The following is a 23,808-nucleotide window of genomic DNA, read 5'->3' as shown; positions in this document are numbered from 1 at the left end:
TCAAATATTGTAATACTATTGTGAACATTTCTGTAGTTGCTGTAAATGGTGCTAGTCATGTGGTGCGTTTTTTAAATTAAAAAAATCTGAGAAGTGTAAATGTGCATTTCGTATTTAAGAAATCTTTCCTTACTGTTTACATAACAGCAGCTGAAGCAGTCAAATAGATCTCTATAATGTTGTTGACAATTCTGCAAACAAAAAAACAACCAAATATAATTTTAAAATGTTGGAATTAAAAGTTTTTCTCTGAAAATAAATGTGAAGTTTGAATTTATTTCTCAACATGTCATTTTGATATTTGCTTGCATATCAAGAAAGGCAGCAAATTCTGCCTTGGGCAATAGGAAAGGCAGCAAGACTGCCTTGGGCAACAGAAGTTCTGGCAATGCCACTGATACTTGTGTGTAATAACTAATGCTTATTTTTGAGACCAGATTATCAAACTATACTGTTGGTCTTCTTAAACTAAAATATTAAATTATGCAACCCTATATGATGCAATAGTTTTATCCTTGCAGATGATATCCTTCCTCAAATCCCTGCACCTTTTTTTTACAGCGGTCAATGAAATGCATTGCTTGGCATATAGTGTAAATGAGCAACAATACATATTGTGTTATGAAAACACCTTCAGCAGTCAAAAATCTAACACTGCTGTCAAACTTGAAAACAAATTTCTGCAATACACCATCAAATGGAATATTTCCCAGATTTTGTTAAAACAACTAGATTATTCTCTTGGTTGGTAGCTTAAATCAGACACCTTGAAAAGTCCTTCATAACACACTGGAAGAAGGAGATTCTTGCTCAGCTTTCACTTTGCTTCTGATTACTCACAACACCAAGCTAAGGATAATTATTTTTAATTTCGGGGTTGAAAAATCGAGTATTGGAATCTAATCTTCAAATTTATTTTAGAAGAATATGTTTGTAGGAAACATTTCACATTTTGTTTTGAGTCCTTCAATGCAGTATGCTTTTGAACACATTATGCTCTTCCTTTCCTGAAGTATCAGTTGTAATGTAGACATTTAATGTGTGGTTGCTTTTTTATAAAATTAATTCATTGAAGAAATGAACTGAAATTTATAAATGATAATAATCAATTTTATCATACATATAAAAATGCCGGGAAGCCAAATGAATTTTCTGATACCAAATAAACTGATGAATGTTGTATTTCTAGAATTTGCTGTCGGTCTTGAAAATATATCTTGTTTTGCTTTTTATTCAGTTTGATATTTATGTGTTGATCATTCTCATTGTCACAAAAAATTTAATTCAACATTTATTATGCACATTTTATTCAGAAAATTTTACCTCGTTAAAAATAATGTATTATTACTGAAATGTACTAAAGTTTTGATTGTAGCGTTTTATTTGCAGGGATTTTAGAGATGATTTAAAAGAAATGATTAAGAAAAGTAAACTAAAAAAAAAAAAAGTAAATGCTTTAATACAGTTGTTCTCAACATGTTTTGCTCCATGTACCCCTTTCACCATTGCTAGAACATTCTCCTTTTCAAAGTTAAAAAAATACATATAAATTTATTTAGATTTACGTTATTGGTTAAGGTATTTTATAAATTAAACAACAAAGAGTATAGAAAATGTTGATAAATACCGAATTTAAATAAAACTAGTTTCTTATATCATAAACTAAAACTAAATACTTAGCAGCCAGATAAAAGGCTAGCTGCATTCTCACCAAAACCTTGAAATTCCTCCCTTGTTGAGAACTCTGGTTTAATTGTTTTCCCATTACTATTATTATTATCATCATTGAAAAAATTATTTCAGTATTTTTTTTAAGTCATTACACTTTAACATACTTAAAGGTGCAAAATAGTTACGTTGCTTTTATGCAATAGTTAACATTAAATAAACACATTTTCATTTCAAGAACCTAAAATAAAATAAATCAGTGTGTTTACTAGAATACTGATATAGTTTTTATGTTACCGTTAATACTTAAAGTGTTAAAATGCAATAAAATAATGACTCCTTTCACAGCAGGAGATTCTATATCATAAATGTTTCTAGTGTGTTGATTTGGCTGAAATTGATCTGAAACAGTTTATTTGTCCCTTCAGAAAAACTATACATAATGTTATAAAAGACATTTTGTTGAATTTCATGATTTGGCTTTTTTTTTTTAATTGTCACTCTCATGAAAGTAAGTTTGTAGTAGTATAAATTAACTTTGTGGATTAAAATGGTTTTGATCAGTACCAAGGTCATATAATTAAGATTTAATTCAAAGTATGACAGATACATATATCTTCTTCAACATATATGTTTTATTTGTTTTTGTGGGTTTTATGCATTATTTTCCTTATATGCTGAAGCAATTTTAGATTTTTTCCTATTTTTTTAATATTTCATACTTTTTTAATTTGCCGTTTTTTTATATCCTATTCAAAAGATTTAAAATGTCTTAAATTATTTTTTAGGATTGTTAGGTATGATCCAAAAACTGACACATTCTGTGATCAGTTTGGCCGGGAGATACGAGCTGATGAAAGACAACGTTATCTTCACTTAAAGTATAGTCATTCACGTTCAAACCGAAGCAGATCTAGAAGTATTTCTCATAGTGGCAGTAGTTCATCTCGGCACAGAAATAGGAGCCGCAGGAGAAGTTCTAGACATTATAGATCTCGTTCTAGGCATCAGCATGAAAGTCGAAGAAAACATTCTCGTTCTAGAAGTAGGAGCTCTGGGCATAGTTACAGTAGCAGGTCAAGAAACAGATGTAGAAGCAGCTCAAGATCAAGTAAAAGGTGGGTGTATTAGTTTTTAATAACAGAATTTGTGCAGGTGTTCTTTTTATGAGCAGCAGGTTCTAAAAAGAGTAAAAATTTATAAAATACTGAATATATAAAATGTAATATTAGCAGAGTTTTGGAAGCATTGACTGTAAGAACATTGATATGTAGATGTGCAGGAATACTGATAGCTTGAATGCTTAGAATGTCCATCCATTTTGATGAAGAATAAACAGTCGAGCCGAATTACATTCCCTAATTTATTTTAATTCACTTGTGGCCATAATCACTTTGCACTCTTCTCGTGCGTATTAACTCCTTACTCGTCGTGCCCGTGTCTCGTATGGGCAACCAATACGAATAAATTTTGTCTCGCCTGTATCAATTCTATTTACACAGATGGCAGATCACAGATGTAAGTTGATTAGATAACAGTAGTATGTAGATTCAGAATATATTTTCCGTATTCTGAATCTACATACTACTGTTATCTAATCAACTTACATCTGTGATTTCCGTAACATATTTTGAGAGGATGCAGTTTCAGTGCTCATAGCTTTTTCGTGTTTAATGTTTGTAAAATGAATAGTTCAAGTGAAAAAGAGGATTTAAGTCTTGAAGAATTGGGAAGTGATTCAGAAGGCAGCTTTTCTTTTTCTTTTTTTTTTTTTTTTTTTTTTTTTCCCAGATGCTTTTGATTCTGAAATAGGGATGATCCCACACAACTTTTACCAGGGTGCCAATGGAACCAAATTATCTAAGATGTCCGGGATATTTGTCCTCTACGTTGTTTTCAGTTCAAATTGTTGCCTGAAGTGAATATTTCATTTCAAGCCAGTGCAGGCGTTTTACAATATTATGAACATTTTATAAATGATGAAATAATTGATGTAATTGTAAAAGAGACTAATTGTTATGCTGAGCAACCAGGTAATGTTGTTGGGAAAAGGAAACTGAAAGGTAGAAGAGAATGGAAGACCGTAATCAGCACATGAAATCCATTTGTTCCTTGCACTTTTAGTTTTACAAAGTATTGTTAAAAAAGTCTAAGAAAGCATGTATTGGACTAAGAAAATATTAATAGAAACTCCCTTTTTCCGTAAGATAATGTTATATAATCGGTACTGTGAAATAAAAAAAAAAAAAAAAATGCTTGCATTTTGTGAACAATGATTCTTATGATCCAGAAAATCATCCTAACCTGAAACTCCACAAAATTTGGCCTATCTGTGAGCATCTGAATAAAGTATATGAAAAAATCTGATGTGTACACCACATGACTTCCTTGTATTGGAATATTAAATTACACGCATTTTTTCTTGCATTTCATTTAAACTTATTGGATTGAATTAAATCTACTTCGCCGACAGCGCATAAACCACAATAGAATAAATGCATTCTTTAAAATTCACTCTAGTATTTGTTTACCATAGCGACACTCTGGCGCTAGATTCACTTAACAGTATTAATAATTATATAACAGTTAACTTATATAATAATTATGTAACGAAAACTAAGTTAACTGTTATATAATCCAATAATTATATAACAGTTAATGTATATATTTTGTTCATATTATAACTCATAATGCACAAAATTTACATCATTTAAAGAATGGAATTATCTAATCGTTGCCACATGTTCTATTCAAATACTATAATAAATCTAGAATGATGTATAAAAGAAATAAAGCAAACAAAACAAAAAAGAAACAGTTTTTCACAGACGATTGAGTATTTCTCATTTAATTAATTCAGTTCTCACTTCGCGAGAAGGCAAAAATAAACTCAAAATATCTATATTAAAAATTACGAAGTAAATCTCAAACACTTATTTCCTCGAAAAAATTCCAGAAAGAATTAAGCATGATTTAATTGGCAATAATAAATGAATGCGTTATCTTTGTTGTTGCGAAGCTAAGTTTCTCTAGATTGGCAACAAATCCACTAGTCTCCCGTTTCAAATGTAAACATCAATGGCCGCCATTGAAAACAGGCTTAGCGGCAATTAAACAACTTTAAAATTGCTGATAATTCTAAAAATATTGCACACAGATTTACTAAAGGCATAAAATCCGTAACTGGAAGATAAAAACAACATAATTCAATCATTTTTAAAGCAAAAAATGTACAATTTACAAACATATAAGAGTAAAGAAACTGAGATCACTGAGCCAGGTAACAGAGTGGATATATATATAAATATATTTATATACGTTTGGTGCGGCCGATTGCAACCAAAATACGAGGTGCACATCTACATGTTATAGCAGTCCTATATACAAAATTTCAACGTTCTGAGGCTACTCGTTTTTGAGTTATGCGAGATACGTACGTACATACGTTCGTACAGACGCCACGAAAAATTCTCTTCAGAATTAATTTTAAAGCAGTTTTATAATTTTTTTGAAGGAAAAGAATATTTTATTCTGTCCTTACGTACAAATATCATGCAAAAACATCGTTAAATTGCATTTGATAGCGGTCAAAATGGATATTTTCGGTGAAATATGCTGCCTGAAACTTTTTACGATTACAATACTTCCTTTTTATTTCGTACAAGGAAGTAAAAACAATTACTCCAGAAAGAGATATTACCATAGATGAAATGCTCATGTTGTACAAAGGACGTTTATCCTGGCACCAATACATACCCTTGAAAAAGCAAAATTTGGTATCAAAACATACATGCTATTCGAATCTATTTCTTTTTATATATAGACATTTATCATATATACCAAAAAAGGTACTTTGTTTCATCCTAAATTCCGATCTCTCGGTACCTTCACAAGTTGTTGATGCCATTATTGAAGCAAGGTTACTGCATCACCTTAGCTAATTATTATACTTCACCAGAATTATGTGATATCCTTTTGACTTATCGAACAGATGTGTTTGGAACTGTTAGACAAAACAAAAAAGATTTACCTTTAGCATTGAAAAATAAAAAATTAAAAACTGACGAAGTGATATCATTTAGACGCGGCAAAATCCTCGCTCTCAAATGGAAGGACGAAAAGGAAGTAACAATGTTATCATCTTTTCATGATTCTGAAACTGTCGAAGTAATGACCCAAAGTAAAAACTGAAAACAAAACCAAAGGTAGTAATTGACTACAATAAAACAAGGGAGGTGTCGATTTTGTAAATCAGTATCTTTCTAGTTATCAAGTAGCAAGAAACGGTGGGGAAAAATATAAAAAATATTTTTTAACCTTTTAGACCAAGTAGTTGTCAACGCTTTTCAGGTTTATAAAAAAGTTGCATCTAAAGTTTAGACTGGATTTAATCGATGAAATAATTGACAAATACCATACCTTTATCAGTTTTTCAAGACGAGGTCGTCCATCGAGTGAAACGCCATCAAATCGTTTATTTGAACGACACTTTTTTAAACCTATATCACTTACAGAAAGAAAAAAAAAAAAAAAGCCTTTCCAGAGAATGTAAAGTGTGTTCATCAAAGAGGAATGCAAATGGAAAACAAATTAGGAGAGAAACGAGGTGTTGTAAAGATTGCAATGTTGAATTGTGCAAACCATGTTTCAAACTTTACCTTATCCAGAAAAATTGTTAATTTTTGAAAAAATATTACAGCTATTATTGATGTTGAATAAAAGCCTCACCATTTGCAGATAATAGTGTGCGTTATTTAAATGAATGTGATTTTTCACTCTCCAAAATTTACATGTAATCTTAAGCCCCTGTATTAAAGCTTTTCTCCCAGATTGGATGTAAGAGGAAAGCCAAATATAAAGTAAAACAAGGTAAGTTAAAAAATTTTACATATTTAAAAAAACTGTTAAATCTAACGAAAATATAATGTTTTTATATGAATTTATTTTAAATTTCATAAGCATTAAAAAACATTAATAAAAATTGATGATTTTTGAATAAATTTTGCGACGAGTAAGGGGTTAAAAAACATTTACAATTTTGATACTATGGCGATAAAAGCAGCAGCGTCTGAACAGCATGGAAGCGTAAGCAAGAAGAGAGAGAGATGAGTCCATGAATTAAATGAAGAATAAAACAAGCTATAGCCAATTTACAAAATTACGACCTTTTTCAAGTAATATTTATGCACTTGAATAACATAAAAACATTTCCTTCTAAGATTTAAATCTGTTTTATTCAAAAAGAAATGTGTCTGAATGAAAGAAACTTTATAGTGTTAATAAGTTTTTAAAGTTAAATATGTGGTAAATAAAAATTGTATTATCTTCTGTTTGATAGTCATGCATGTGCTATTAAGAATTATTCTTTACTTTTATTTCCAAACTGTGTACCATACGAAATAAGCCATAACAAGGTGAAGTGTAAATTAAGTGAATAACTAAGCATTAGATTTCAGTATTTTGAAAATGTATAAGAAATAGAAAGGCAAACATATTGGGTTTAAATATGGAATGCTAACTTTTATCACAAACAAAAATATTCCTGATTTAATGCCTCATAGAAACTGAGATACATAAGCAAGCAATTAGAAGGAAGAATTTCTCATAAAAATTGAGTTTTTTTCCTCCTTCTAAGACTAAGCAGTAAATTTCTGTGGAGGAAGTTGTTTCAGTTTGGCTGTAAAAATTTGTAAATGCTACCCCTTTTTTAAAAAAGTATATAATAGTAGAAACACATCAACATGGCTTAATTATAAAATGCTTAAAAAATAATAAATGTAACCTGCAAAAAATAAATACAAAAAGTTTACAAATCTATCTATTAAATATATGAAATGTACCTGTAAATTTATGAATCTACCTATTAAATGGCTATAAAAGTATCTTAATATAGCCTGAGATATATATAAGAAAAATTATCTTTGTTTTTATATATGTCTTTTTTTCAGGATTCTCCCCTCTCATCAATGTCACAAGGATATAGTAGCTCTGTAATATTACTTGCATCACTTTTCAAATACATAGGACATTTCTCATGAGAGTAATGCATTCAGAGCACAACTTTTGTATAATTGTAAAGATAGATGCTTTTTATTGTTAAAACTTACGTCTTTGTTTGATATTTAGTACAACCGCCTTCGTGCAGTGTGGTAATTTTTTACAGAAGAAAAAAAAAATGATGACCGAAAATTTTAAAAAAGTCATTTATTGCATACATATTATATGTTTTAATTGAGTATTTATCCTGAAAATCAATCAGTAAACTTACAAATGGTTAGTACTTATTTTATTTTAGTTGAAATTTCTTGGAGATCATATTAAAAATGGCAATTACTCCCTTTAAGCGATTTTGTAACAAAATATTTTATTCTTGCAAAAATTTTGCTGCAGTTTCTTCCAGTGTATGTAAATTTCACAGTGCATATTTTAAACTTGAGTTTAAAGCAAAATATGTAATTTTATTTTTCTGTAAAAAAACATTCAAATATAACAGAAAGAATGCATACAAAAATAGTCATATAGTTGCTCAAACAAGAGTTGTTGTGAACATAGTTGCTATAGTTTTGAGCATTCTGAAAATCTGCCTATTTCTACTAAGGTGGTTGGTTGTATGTATTAATACTTAAATACTCTTTATTCAAGTAGATAAACAAAGAATAAAAATGGAGACAAATAATTGCATAAATTTTTCCCTCTTATTTAGTTACTATGACCGAAGAGATGAACAGAAGGAATATAATAAAGCAATTGTAAGTTAATATCTTCATTTCATTATATCATCATTTAAATCTTTTGAATATGATCTTTGTTTACAAGAACATTTTTATGTTGTTATTCTACTACATTATGTTATTTTTTATAAATTAAGAGCTTGTATGATTAACTTACAACTTTGTTTTTACAAAACAACTAGACTTGTTCAAAATATTCTTAATGGCTATAAATAAATCAAAAATATTACATTGAAGTACAGAAATCCTTACTAAAATTCAATTTAACAATAAAATTTTGCTAGTCAAGACCATGAAAAAGGTATGAAAATATATTTCATATATTTCATGCACATTAGAAAACAAATAGAATCTAATTAGGGTAGCGAAATTTTAAAATGGATTTTACTATTGGGTGAATGTAATCACTTATATTAAAATATGAGAATGATGCTGCTAACATATACATAAAGAGAACTGAAAAAGTTTGTTAAATTCTTTTAGTTATCTTGCAAGAATTGCCTTACTGAATGTTAAATAAATGTTATTTGACTAATATAAATAAGTATGCTTAGTATTTTAATCTCGTGCTCTGTATACTAAGATGGACATTCATAGAAAACTATCAGAAGAGGACAAACATTAGAGATAAATAATTGCATCAATAAATTTGTATTTATTTAATTTGAAGGTTTGCAGGTAGATTACAGGAAATATTGTTTCATCAACACACACACACACACACAAAAAAAAAAAAAAAAAAAAAAAAAAATCTGTTACACATGTATTGATTTTAAAATGCACCTTTTACTGGAACCCTGGTTGATATGCCCTAGTTGTGTATTTGACATTTAGAAGAAACTGAACTTATTGCTATTGAAATCAATCTCATCAGTGGTTAACCCTCTCACTGTGTACTTTTTTTTTTTATCAAAATAGGTTAAAAAATTGTGTATTTTTTTATTACATGTTTCAAATCTACATATATTTTAGAGTTAAAATATACGAAATTTTTTTTGTAAAAGAGTTTTTTTTTTTTTTTTTTTTTTTTCTTTTTCAATACAGAATTAGATCATAGAAAAAGGTTGTCAGAATACAAAAATTGAAGAATAATGATATAAAAGGAAAATTTTGAAAATTAATATTAGTTAAATTATGACTTATTTTATAAAATACAAAGGTGAAACATATATACTAACGAAAATATTTGCATAGTGTAATATTTTGCGTATAAATTTTGCACCACTGTCGAACGTTTTCAATAGAAACTGAATTTTCAGATTCATCACTATCTGCAGAGGAATCCGAGAAATTCTCATCAGTTTCGCTATTAACTATCTGCAATATACTTGAAATCAGAGTCAAAACTACTATCAGTGTTGAGAATATAGTCAGGAATATAGGTTATATCACTCGCGAAATGCTTCCTGCCAGACATCTTTGACACTGGAAGAAAAGCACGCAAAATGCTACATTATGTATTCTTGTATATTTGGCAGAAATGTGGACAACTAACGCCATCTATTAGCCCACATCTAAATAAACAATTAAACATCACAGAAAAGCTGAAAGGAAACCTTGAACTAGGAAAGAGAGGGTTGCACAGTTAAATATATATATATATATATATACTTGAATATCTATACCAGCAATTCTCAACCGTGGTACGCGTACCAGTGATGCTACGCAAGAGAAAATAAAGGTCTGTAGCCACTCATATACTTTAGCAAAAAAATCCATTTTTATTTCTACAAATATTCTTTTAGCTATAGACATACCAAAATTTGTCATAAATGATATTTTTAAAAAAAGGATTAGAAATGGATATTGTATTTAATAGGAAATAAAAATAAGTTCCCATAAAAGATAATATCTCATTAATTTAGTTTATTAGTTTACATATGTTTCAAAGAAGATAAACAATTGAGTATTTATTCTGTGAATCTCTTAATGATAGAGCAGTTACAAATGAAATTTTCAAAGTAATCGACAATTTTATATCTAAGAATGATATTCCTTGGAATAAGTGCATTGTCGTATGCAGTGACGGAGCACAGGCGTTAACAGGAAAACACTCTGGTTGATTTACTACTATGTCTACCAAAGTTGTCCTGATGTCTGCGCTTTATGTTGCCACTATTTCCGGGCTCATTTTGCTCTATTTTCAATTAGAATGATTTTGTTTACATCAATATGCTGTCTGTAACAGCAGGTATTTTGTCTTCTTGTTGTTTTGTATGCCTTACTTTTCTATGTGATATGAGAATATCGTCGTTTGTTTTTGAAAAATTCTTAATATATTGTGCATTTAAATTTAAATATTTGTGAAAAAATAATAAAACAAACATAGATTTTCAAAATGGAAAAATGGCTAGGCTTGACCAAGAACTGATGTGGAAAAATGATTATTCCAGAGTTGCCAACTCTCCCGATTTAGACAGGAGATTCTTGATATTCGACCGCTCTCTCGCCAACCCGATTTACAATATATTTCTCCCAACTTTTTCTTATTCTTAATATTTATCATGATTTTTATGGAACTTGGCTTAATACTTTGTTATATGAACAAAAAAAAAAAAAAAAAAAAAGTGATTTTGGATGTCTGAAAGCAACTGAATTTTCTCTAGATTATATCTAAAACAAAACCTTTCAAATCAGATGAGAATTTCTGCTTTGTGAGTGACAGCATACGTATCCAGAAATGTCGTTCTCCAGTTCTCCAATGGGCATCGTGCTCCACTGCGTGTCATCTGGCATATATTAGCCAATGAGCACAAAGCAAGCTCAAGGCCGTTATTTGGATGTTCTTTCGTTATTTCGTTTCGTTCATCTTGTCCTGAGTTGTGTGAGTACACATGCCTTCGGGAAATAGTTTTAGAAATTATCATCTTTTGTTATGTCTACGAGAAAGGTGAAATACTCGTGCACGTTTCAAAAATCGTACACAGTTGACTTTCCTTCCATTATTTCCTCAAGGAAATGTAATAAATTTGCGATGTGTACCATCTGTCGTTGCGATTTTTCGATTTCGCATGGTGGAAGGGCGGTTGTTCTCAAACATGTGCGTACACAAAAACACGAGGACAACATGAGTTGTTTTGAAAAAAACAAAAAATTAAATTTTTCTTCGGAAACAAAAGACCAAAAAGTTGACACAAGTTAATTCATTATTAAAAACTATATTTTTATCATTTAAAAAGTCTTTTTAACATTGTGAAAAATCTCCTGATTTCTTAAAAAAATCTCCTGATTTTTGAGTGTCATAGGTTGGCAAGTATGTGATTCATAGGTGATGGATCCAGAACAATCTACTAGCACTAAGAATATTGAAAAGAAGAGAAAAATTGTTTATAGAAAATGTAATGAAAGTTATTTATCATTTGGGTTTACTTGGAATGGAGATCAAATGGACCTTCAACCTTAATGTGTTGTTTGCAGTGAACTGTTATCCAATCAAAGAATGAAACCATCATTTCTTAAAAGACATCTTGAATCTAATCATGCCAATTTAAAGAGTAAATGTCAATTTAAAGAATATTTTAAGAAAATATTATCAGAGTTCAAAAATGGTAAATGTGTAATGAAAGGTTTTGTTATTTCAAGTGAAAAGTCTTGAATGCTAGTTACCTAGTACGCTGAGACTGGAAAGGCTCACACTATTGGAGAAAACCTTATATTACCAGCAGCTAAAGATATTGCTTAACATTATTCAATGAAAAAGCAGCTAATGAACTTAAAAATATTCTGTTATCAAATGATGCAGTAAGTCAATGAATTCATTAAATGGCAAATTTTGGGTGAAAGTACTAATATAACAAACTTTGTTTAGTTTACATATGTTTCAAAGAAGATAAACAAATTGCTGAAGAGTATTTATTCTGTGAATCTCTTAATGATAGAGCAACTACAAATGAAATTTTCAAAGTAATCGACTATTTTATATCTAAGAATGATATTCCTTGGAATAAGTGCATTGTTGTATGCAGTGACGGAGCTCAGGCTTTAACAGGAAAACACTCTAGTATTATTTCTCTAATAAAGAAAGTCACACCTGAAACTAAATTTACTCACTGCTCCATTCATCTGGAAGCTTTAGAAGCCAAAACAATCTCCCAAAACATAAAAATTGGTTTGAATCAAACTGTGAAAATTTTTAATTTTATTAAAAGCTGAGCTTAAAATTTAAGAATATTTACGATTTTATGCCAAGAGATTGGCAATGAACATGAAATGCTTTTGTTACATTCTGAAACAAGGTGGTAATACAGAGGCAAAGTTTTAAAATATCTTTTTCAACTTCAATCAGAAATAAAAATTTTCCTCTGTGATTCAAAATTTGAATTGCAAAAACATTTATTTAGTGAATTATGGTTGGCTTCTTTAGCATATTTAGCTGATATTTTTGGAAAGTTAAATGATGGAAAGTTTTTGTTAATGTCAACATTTTAAATAAATAGCTACTGTTGGCAACATTTTTGTTTCAGATTAACCTTCTGAGCAGCACGGGCTTTCGGATTTGTCATGAAGACCTGTATTTACACAGCTTTTTGTAGCTAAATTTATATAATTACTTATTTTAGCCTCTGTTTTCATAAACTTACATTCATTAAGATTACATTTACATTATTAAAGAAAATGAGAAAGCAAAATATCTTAAGTTATAAGCTAATATGTATCAAGTGACAAAAAAATCTTGTGACCGGCTTTATCTGGTCATGCCGCTCAGAGGGTTCAGATAACTGACACATTAATTCTTTTTTATATTGAGTTAATGTGAAGAATTTAATGTAATATAATTACATTAAATTAAATCGTGACATCATATGTATATGTATTAACCATAAGTGTCCAAAGTTTTTGTTTGGCAACCAAAAAAAAAAAAAATTACGAATTGGTTGTGCCTGCCAAAAATGAATTGATTTCATTCATACTGAAATGTTTTAAGCACTTTTCAGGTGTATATAGAACTCATAAATTTTGCTTTGGTCAGAGCTAGCAACTTTGTTATACAGTACATTAAATTAATAGTTTATTTTATTTTCAGTACATAGAACTTATAAATATCTTTGTTTTGGCCTTAGCCCGTGCATCTGATGGGCTTGCCTGCTAGTACTAAATTAAAATTTGACTAAAGTTTATAAGAATGTCTTAATGAATTTTAATATGTATTGTCTTCCATTATTGCATTTTTATAAAGTAAAATTTAAACATAATAGTTACTATCTTGCATTAAGTTTCTTGCTTTTACTTTCTTGCAGGAAGAAAGGCGTGTATTGTATGTTGGAGATATTCCACATGGCTATACAACTGCAGAACTTAGGGCGAGATTTAGTTGTTTTGGACCAATTGAGGATGCCTGCATCAGATCAAAAACTAACCGTTATGTGGAGTGAGTAAATTTTGTGATTTTTTATATAATAAAACGTATTTATTAAATCTTCTATTTTAACCTTTTTCTAATTTTGCTCTACTAACAGAACAAAATTGAAGTTTTAATATGCATTTTTATTAAAATTGAAAAGATAAGAATCCTAGTTCATCTAATATTATTTAGAACTTAAAGAGTAATGCACAAGTGCTTCTTAATCTGATCTGTTTTACCAAAAGAAAATGTTTTCGATTTATGAAATCTCCACATATAATAAAACAAAGAGTCTGTCTATGTGTGTGTCTTTCGTTCGCGCTGCGCGTAAGCTAATAGACCCACGGCTACGAAATTTGGTACATAGGTGCATCTAGACAAGAGCCAGTGCACCTCGAAGCGATTTTTTCGAAATTTGAATTCGAATTTTTTTTATTTTACATTTTGTTACGAAATCGCGTCATTTTGGGACATAATGGGCTATAGGAAAGCGAGATTTCACTCTACACACTCCATTTTCACATCGTCTTTATGAACTTAAAATGAATTTCATGTTTCAATAAATCAATTAAATACGAATTTATTTAACAAAGTGAGCTTAACACCTTTTCAACGGGATTTTTTCTAAAAAAGTTTATGTTTAAAAATGTACAGTTTATTTTTCTTTGATTTTTGGACACGTTAAACTTTCATCCTTGCGACTGCTTTTATCTTTTGAAAAGCATTATGTGTACTGAATAAGGCCAGTTAGTGGTTGAATTTTGCAGATTTTTAAAATTATAGTATAGCTATTAGGTATTATTGCATTTCTGTAAAGTTTAAAGCTTCAGGGTGCAAGAGTATCAGTATAAATCACATGTTGCTCATAAGTTAAAATTAATATGGTCAGTGTATAAAATTTGTAATTTATTTTCTTCCTTTTATGTCTAATACTGTTCTCTAGTTTGTTAATGTTTATAGCTGTTAAGTAAATATTGACTTTTTCTTTGATAAGCTATAAATACATCCCCCCCCCCATTTTTATATTTGTAGGTGATGTTTCATGTATAGTTTTGTGATTTTTATGTTACATTGCTAGTCTCTTGAAATCAAAGTTTCATTGAAAGTATTTGTTTTATACATTAAATATTATATAATAAAAATTTAAACTGCTAAAAAAAAAAAAGTTTAAAAGCTAATCCAGTTGCATGCTAGTAGTAGCAACAACAGCGGTGTTAATAATGTGAAATAAAATTTAAAAAAATACATTTAAAATTCATTACTTATTCATTTTTGAATAAAACATATGCCAAAACCAAAAAACCAGAAGCACAGTGGCAAATCGCAAGAAATCGGGGGGGGGGGGGGCAAAATTTTCCAAAACCAAAAATGAAATATGAAATTAACATCTTTTACTGCATCATTATAAGGCGTTTGGTGCAACAAAAGAAGTAAATAAATAAAAAAGGTTATTTTTAAACCAACAAAGATACAAAGTTTAAAATTAAAAAATAGCTTTAAAAAACAATAAAAGTAATCTGTGTTTTTATCAGTCCAACCCTTACAGGCGAAGTAAACAATGCAAAAAATGGCAAAATTGTATTATCAGAAATCTTCACTATTTTTTTGTTAAGCTTACTTGTTTCTGATTTATGTTGTTTTTTAACCTGGCCTGTATACTTTCAAAATTGATTAAAAATTTTGCATATGATTTTATTTTCAAGTATTGGATTATTATTTTTACAACTTTTGTTTTTGGACTTGATCTACTCAAATAATTGTATAAAATTATTTATTATTATTATTATTATTATTTTCCAATTCTTTTGAATTTGTCAATGTTTTTGATGCTGTAATTTTGAAATTTTTTGCACTGTTTACTTCAGCCTTGTAGTGGTTGCCTTATGATACAGATTACTTTTAATGTTTTTCTAAATATATTTTTAAACTCTTTTTTGAGTCTTTGTCAATTCAAAAACATTTTATTTATTAATTTAATTTGTTGCACCAACCCCTTGATGTATCGAAAAGATGTAAATTTCATAACACATTTTTAGTTTAGGTATATCCCCCCCCATTTTTTACAGTTTGTCATTGTGGTTCTGGTTTTTTAGTTTTGCATGTGTTTTATTCCAAATTGAATATGTGATAAATTTTACACACATTTGTTATTTTATATTTGTTTTTACATATTTTATTTTTTATGTACTTTGAAAGATATTGTTTAACAGCCTTGCTGTCTGTTATTGAAAGTCATGATGAAGAAACCATACAGCTCATGTCTCAGCACTTCTGCACGACTGCAGAAATGTACAGTCAAAAGTCGTTAATCCGGACTCATCGGGACTTCGGCGATTCCGGATTATCGATTTTTCCGGATCATCATCAGTTTAAATCTGGTAAGATGGCATGCAGAAATTATAAAATTAAAAATATGAAACCGTAATTTATGAAATAAAGAACAATTATGATCTAAAGGGTATCAAAATTTACAAAAAGAAAAAGCTTAATATTTGTTTACTTTATTAAAAATTTCTTTGAATGTAAGTTGTTTAAGTTGCTTCGTTTCATGTAATAATACTTTCTCTTTAATTCTATTAAACAGACATAATTTCTTGTTTAGTTACAAAGTTCTGCTGTTCAAGTCCTGTAAGTGCTGTGTCGAGAATACCGACTAATTTGTCAATCGAATTTTTTCGTTTTCAATAACCTCTGTGTCACTTTCTTCATTATTGGAAGCAAATTATAATGACAAGGAACTTGATTTAAATCATATCAAAGACGGAGTACATCGAGATGAAATACTACATTTAGTAAGGAATTATAATCCAAGTAAAATAAAAACATCTGCTCTGAAGATAAGGATAGTGCTGACAGATCACTTCCAATTGATTGCGCGCCGCGTCGTTTCCCTCCCTCCGCAGAGCAGCGTGAAATTGATAAAGATATTTCGGAATGATTAGATAATCAAAGGATATGCCTTTATCCATTGTTTGCAGCAATTCCACTTTCTGTTTAATGGACTTCGAAACATACTTTCGCTTTGTAGATCCTTTACATATTAGTAAATATATATCGGAAATTCTATTTGACATAATCGAAAGTTCGAGCTTACTTTTATAGAATTGCTCTAACAGTCTGCAAAAAATAATATGCCGGATCCAGTTCGAAGAGGAACAACGGTATCTGCAACATTAACTGAATTGGATAATTTTAGCTTAGCTTATACCGTCCGTTATACATTAAACGCGCATGCGTAAACGCATATTCGCAGAAATTTTGTAGCTTTGTGGTCCGGATTATAGATCATTCCGGATTATGGGTGTCCGAATTAACGACTTTTGACTGTATTAGCAATCAAAAAGTTCATGGCTCATTGCTAAGAGTTTAAAACTTTGGAAATGATTTATGCAGAGTACCAGTGGTCTTTTTCTGTACTTCCAAAGGTTATGTGCTTCTAAATTGCTTTAATCCTTTCAAAGTATAATAGTAGCAAAACTCTTATTATAGTGGTTACTGAATGTTTGCTTTACTATCTTTTTACATTATTGCAAAGTTTTGTTACCATCAGAAGGTTATTAGAAAAGTAAGATTCACAAACTTCAGTTAACAATTAAAGCCAGCTTTATTTAACATTTAAATCTAAATGTTAAAACGCACACGAGCCGATGCCAGAGATCAACCATGATCAGAAAAAAGCCGAGACGTAAATAGTTAGTAAGTCTGAGGGGTAAAGTTCAAGGTAAAGTATTAGTGTGTTCGCATGACCTACTGTATCAGTATGAATGCCAAAAATTGCGCTTAGTACTGTGAGTATTACATCCCAAGGCAGAAGTTGTTAATTCACCAGCTTGCTTTGCCAGTTGCACTACCTGAATTTCTAAACAAGTTGCAGCAGATTCATTTGGCACAAGGGTTGCAATCGCTGTATTTGCATACAAGTGAGATGCGAGCTCAGTATTCTTATCAGTGATTATACCAATTTACTCAAATCACCTTCACAAGAGCAATCAAAATATGCTGTGTTTTATTGGGAAGAGTCAACAACTGAGAAGGGTGCTGGTCACCGAGCTCAAAATTGCAGCAGAGTATGAATTTTCAATTTTTTGCTTTCAGAACGTATTGTAAATCAGTCTTTGTTTTAAGATATCATATTTTCCAGTACTGGGAGATTTTTTGTCATTTGGTACTTATTAGCTTATAATTTAAGATATTTTACTTGCGTTCTTTCTTTAATAATGTAAATGTCATCTTAATGAATGTAAGTTTATGAAAATAGAGACTAAAATAAGAGGTAATGCAAATTTAGCTAAGAAATGCTGTTTAAATTCAGGTCTTCATGATAGATTTGAAGACCCATGCTGCTCAGAGTGTTAAAATGATATTGGTAACAGAATTAAGTCTATCTGTATCCATAGCAGCAGGGTTAAATTTTGTTAAATCCGAAGTTATATTGGAAAGGGAAAATTGTAATTCCAATCTAACAAAGTATGATGCAGGGCTTGCTTTCTAAAAAAGTGGGAATTTTACTGACACATGCGATACTTGGGTAACTGCTATATTTTCAGTCTGAAAATCATCGATAGAATTTTTATTACACAACATGACTATTAAATTTAGAAAAGATATATGATTCTAATTACAACACAAGAAAAATTTCAATACTAAAGCATGGTATAAAAAAATGTATGTCATGCATCTGTATAACCATTAGGGATAGACATGAGAATGAAAAATACATGAATATTTTTTTTTTTTAATGTAAAATATTCACCTTGTAAAAATATGCTATACACATTATTATCAATAAGAAAAAAACAACCTTGGTGAATGCCAATAATGCACAGTAAAAAATATTTTCATTAAAAAATACACTTTAAAGGGATTCTAAAAGTCTTTAAAAAACAATAAAATTGTTATTTAAAAATCTTTTTTGATTTGAAAAACTCCTAAATTCCAAAAAACAATCATATGAAAAAATAAATTAATCCTACCTGCATTCAAAACACCAATAATTTAAAAAGGTTATCTAACGTATACCATATAACGTATACACAAATTAATAAAAACTGAACTAAAGTATTCTTGAGAATCATTTGTACTGATATAATACTGCCGTGAAATCACAAAATTCATTGAGACTCAAAAACTTTCTCCAGCAGTATGTAAAACTGCAGAATACATCATTCGTCACTTCCTCTTCAATGAAATTACAACTATTCTTCAAAGAAAAAGGTTTATGATAAGTTCAGGACCACAAGATTTTATAACTGGGGAAGTGTCTTCCATACAAAATACATGGGAAAATCACAACCAGTTTTCAAAGCAGGTATAACTGCAACGGATGGTCCACCCACACTGTTCTTACTTTAGGTCACCAAATATGGTATGTTTTATCACCATTAGACTCCATCAGAAGGTCATTAGAAGTGTATAAGAATCACGAACTTTAGCTAACAGTTAAAACCAACTTTGTTTAGCATATTTAACATATCTTGCAAGAGGTTAAGTATCTAAACATTAACACACACTCATGAGCCGACACCCGACATCAGTGACAAACAAGCAAAAAAAAGGTGAGAAGTCTCAGCAAAAACGTTCTAGTTTTTATCCTTGTACTATGGCAAGCACATACACAACGATATTGTGCAGCAAAAATGAATGTTGCCACTCACTGCAATAAGGATTTCTGCTGTAACACCTTAAAGGAGGTCATTGTTTTCAGTTAATATATAAAATATCTTGGCAAAATTAAATCTATAAATATAATTGTGTGTCGGAAACTGAAACACAAAGAACAGAAAGAATCTTGGAGCATGTAGTGGAACATAAGCATCTTGGAATACTTATGTTCCACTACATGGAACCTAAGTATTCCCAGAATCCTCATAGGTATTTCCTGAATTTTACTAAATGACAGAACTCTGAGAATAACTATGTGGTTTACTCTGTTTGTTATTAGATATTAAAAACAAATATTAAAAAAAAAGTTTGCGTGCCATTTGAAAAATGTTTGATTTTTGTGTCAAAATACCTATATTATAGCAATGCTATATATAAATCTAATACATATCCTAAGTTGTACTTTTTATTCTCATGTCTCGAAGCATCAAAAATGCAATTTGAATTTCGGCAATTGGCCCAGTAGAACTTGAGATATAGAACTGTTCCCCCTTTTTTTTGTGTATGTGTGCAGTGTACATTAGAGGACATGTTGCTTATATATTTATTTAAGTTACAAAGAACTGTATTTTAACTGTGCTACTCTCATTCATTGCAGCTCCACACAGGGAGAAGGCAAATAAACAAAAAGAATTCAGGAATAGGAATGAACTATGAAATGCATGCTAGCAGAAAAATCAATTATTGAAGTATTATGGAATTAGATCTTTGACTGAAATTTGTATTGTCAGACATTACTGTTACTTTGAGTAAATTCATTTATATGCTTCAACTTTCATCATTTAAATCCAAGTAAATGGAGCACAAGTTACAAAATTTACAATTTTAAAGATCAGAAAAATATACCATAAACCCAATTTAACGTATTGTTTTTGAATACTGTGCATTATATATATAGAATTCATAGTATTTCAGAACTCCGTTTAAAGTATTAGATGTTTAGTATCTTAACTGAATACATACAGTATATAATTGTGGCACATGTAATTTCGAGTTATTATAATTAAGTTTTTGTTATGAATGTCAATTAAAATTTTTATTTATTTCTTTTTAGAATGTCATCCAAATTGCTTTGTTTTCAAATTTTTTGTTTGCTTGTTTGTCTGTGTATTTTAATTATTATTATTATTATTATTTAGGAAAAGGTATGGCTTTGTGACATTTAAAAACAAATCTGATGCATACGATGCTCGGGAAAGTAAGCATGAAAGATTCTTTTCTTCTTTTCATTTCTATATGCAGCCATATATTTATTTCCATTTCCCAATTCTTTTTTATTAGTTTTCTTCTGTTAAAAAATAACTTAGTTAACTTTTATTACTTGTATATTTAAACCAAAAATACCCCCCAAAAATATTTTTCTTTCACTATGTGTTCTGTACTTAAAATTCAGAAATGGACCAGGATTTGATATGATCACAAACTGAATATTAAATGCTTCCCTAAAAATTGCTTTGTGAATTTTAATGAGATCTTAGATGTCTCAAAATATTCCCCCCCCCTAAAAACGGAAGTTTGCTACTATCTCCTCCTAAATTTGGGTGAAATTTTCAAGAGGGTTATATATAGAAGATTGGCTAAACACGTAGTACAGTTCAGTCTCACTGATAACATTCAATCTGGTTTCCTTAGTGAACTTTTTATAGAACTTCAAATTTTTAATGCTATGTAAAGAATTGCAGAAGCATTCAGTAGAAATTTATCAGTTTTCACTTGCTTCATAGATATACTTCATACTTGCTTTGGCAAAATCTGGCATGAAAAGTTAACATATAATTTCTTTGCTAGAAATGATTATTGTATTTTTAATGAAAACAGAAATCTTTCAAATTATGATCCAGGAGTTATTCTGAAATATAAAAATGACTTCTATTTGGGGGAGGAAAAAAAAATGGTAATTTCAGCTTTAAATGGTCAAGAGAATCATCATATAATATCATATTATCCCTATTAGGACTTTTGATGCTGCCAACTGGGTGACATTGCTAAATACTTCATTATTGTAATAGAACACAAGTTCTAGGAGAAATAAAGAAGAAAGATAAAGTAGCTATTAGCCAATAGGTACTAGTTAATAGAATAGAAAGCCTGATATGATTAGATTGGGAAGAAGTATACTAATTCATTGTATCATTGACAGTGTACTGAATTGCTATGGGAAAACATATGAAGAAAAATAAAAGCAAAAGATTTGTGCACATCTGAAATACTAGGTTAAATTTCTCTAGTATAATTAAAAATTTGCAATTATTTTATGTTTTATTTTCCTTCCTTATAATTTGGATAAAAGCAGGATTCCATCCGATTTCAAAGTGTTATAACTTGAAAATGTCAAATTGTATTTGAAAGGAATATCTACAATTGGAAAGAGGGAGTGTTTAAGTTTCTTTTGGTTATGTCCAAGTCCTGTCAGTGTTGTATGTAATGGCAAGTGATCCACAGAAATACTAGGTTAAATTTCTATGTTGTCCTGCCCCTCACTTGTACATCTTTTGCTATTGTGTAGCCTGATTGCCACTGAAGACTGAAACACCTAATACTCAGAGAAGAGCGCATCAAAAATTCAGTCTACATGTTTCTGTACTAAATGCCTTAGATGAGCTCAAGATATAATAGTACAGCAGTAGTTAATTTTATTATGATTGACATGCTATGTAAAGTAATGAAAGAGTTTTTTTTTTTTTTTTTTTTTTTTTTTTTTTTCAAATTAAATCGGGCCATCTGGTCACAGAAAATCATATTGAACATTTTTATTTGTTTAAAGTCATCAGACGAGGACTTTAGAAAAGAGATTTTAATGAGTAGTGACATGAATTACAATGCGTTTGGCATATTTTTATCAATTAGTGGTATTTTAATAACTAAAAATGTTGTAAAAATAAATTTTAATAATTGTAAAAAGTGTAATGATGCTAAACTAGATTTTACAAGAATTAGTCAATTTTGTTAAGTGAGAGATTCCTGTAATTAATTTGAAGATAAATTAGGCCTAATATGCCTAATGATTTGTGGTAAAGTGTTTAGATGAAAAAGGCATAGCCTTAAGAAACTGATATATAAAAATTTTTGCTTTTTAATTTTTTACTGCATTTTTCTTAATTTGTATGCTTGCATTTTAGAAATCAGTTTGTTAATTATTTTAAAAATCTTTAAATTAATTTTTGTAATTTGATTTATTTTTAGATGGTAACAAAGGAAATTTGACTCCAAAATTTGACTTGAACTTTGGTGGAAGAAGATTATTTTGTAATGGTAATTACACAGATTTAGGTGTGTAGTTTATCAAAAATATATATTCCTGATAGATTGAAATCATTGCTATTTTTTCAATAACTATTATTAACTTCACATTTTACTTTCATTTCATACTTATGTTTTCTAATGATAATTTGTAAACAATAAAACATATTTGTCAAAAAAAGTCTTATAATTACTTTTTTAAATGCATAAGTATTCTTCTGTTTTTATTGTTGTAAATTTATGCATAAATTTTATCTTATTCATAAATTTTATCTTTTAATTATCTCATAAATTTTATTCATAAATTTTATCTTTATCTTTAAAAAATTACTATATATTTATAGCCACAAGAGAAAGATTGCTTATCCATGTATCTGGTTGTAATAAAAGTTTTCCTCCAACAAATGTTCTTAATAAACTTAGAAAACAACAAAAAAAAATGAAAGCAGTACCTTTAGTAATAATCCCCCACCCAAATATATGATCTTATGTTTTGGTAGCCTTCGGCCCAGAAACTTGGTGGCCACGACTGCGAAAACAGATCAACCTCTTTTTGGATGCTTTGTGCAGAATGGAAGATAGCACCAACAAGATGTAACTTAAGGTGTGAAGATAGGTATTGGAAAATATGACGTATTGTAACCCTTTTTCTGCATCATCTCTCCTCTTTGAAATATTTCTAACTTTTACATAAGGCTTAGTCCTTATTTTAAGGGGATATAGTAGTTATTTCTACTTCATTTTTCACTGCCACTGTTGGTATTAAGAACGGACTGTTCCAGCCTAATTAAGATGCAAAAACGAAACTTGATGTTACGTCATCTGGAAAGCCGAGTCGTGCCGATAGCTGATTGGTTGCCGTGAGATGTCTACTTCAGGTATAAGTATCTCGCGTTGCTCTGGCTTATTCCTTCTGGTTCCTGTTTCTTTGCTCCATGGTGTGCTGTTCCAGCCCCATTGGAAGACGATATTGAGATGCGTGCCATCCAGTGATAAGTGCCGTGGTTCCAGTCTACAAGATGACTTTTCCTGGATTCTCAAAAGAGGCTACAATGTGAGCGACTGCCGTGGTCGGCATCCTGTTTTCATGAAGGCGGCATCTTCAACACAATTGTTTTTCCAGAGTTAGCGGCGATGATTTTCCAAGCTGTGATATCTCGTGTGTAA

General features: G+C 29.8%; 1 protein-coding gene across 1 annotated transcript in view; it reads left to right on the top strand.

The window, feature by feature from the left end:
* LOC118199389 (uncharacterized) overlaps positions 1–23,808 on the top strand; it is a 103,485-nt gene that overhangs the window by 67,883 nt on the left and 11,794 nt on the right. The window contains exons 7-11 of the mRNA XM_035371236.2: positions 2,457–2,786; positions 8,372–8,417; positions 13,637–13,767; positions 20,541–20,599; positions 22,585–22,671. Of these exons, the coding sequence (XP_035227127.1) occupies positions 2,457–2,786; positions 8,372–8,417; positions 13,637–13,767; positions 20,541–20,599; positions 22,585–22,671 (653 nt within the window). The remainder of the gene's footprint in view (positions 1–2,456; positions 2,787–8,371; positions 8,418–13,636; positions 13,768–20,540; positions 20,600–22,584; positions 22,672–23,808) is intronic.

This window comes from Stegodyphus dumicola, chromosome 3, assembly GCF_044657685.1.
Source record: "Stegodyphus dumicola isolate Sdum_Otavi_A_Nest chromosome 3, ASM4465768v1".
NCBI lineage: Eukaryota > Metazoa > Arthropoda > Arachnida > Araneae > Eresidae > Stegodyphus > Stegodyphus dumicola.
The sequence above is the reverse complement of the archived record's forward strand: the minus strand, read 5'-3'. Positions and strand labels throughout refer to the sequence as shown.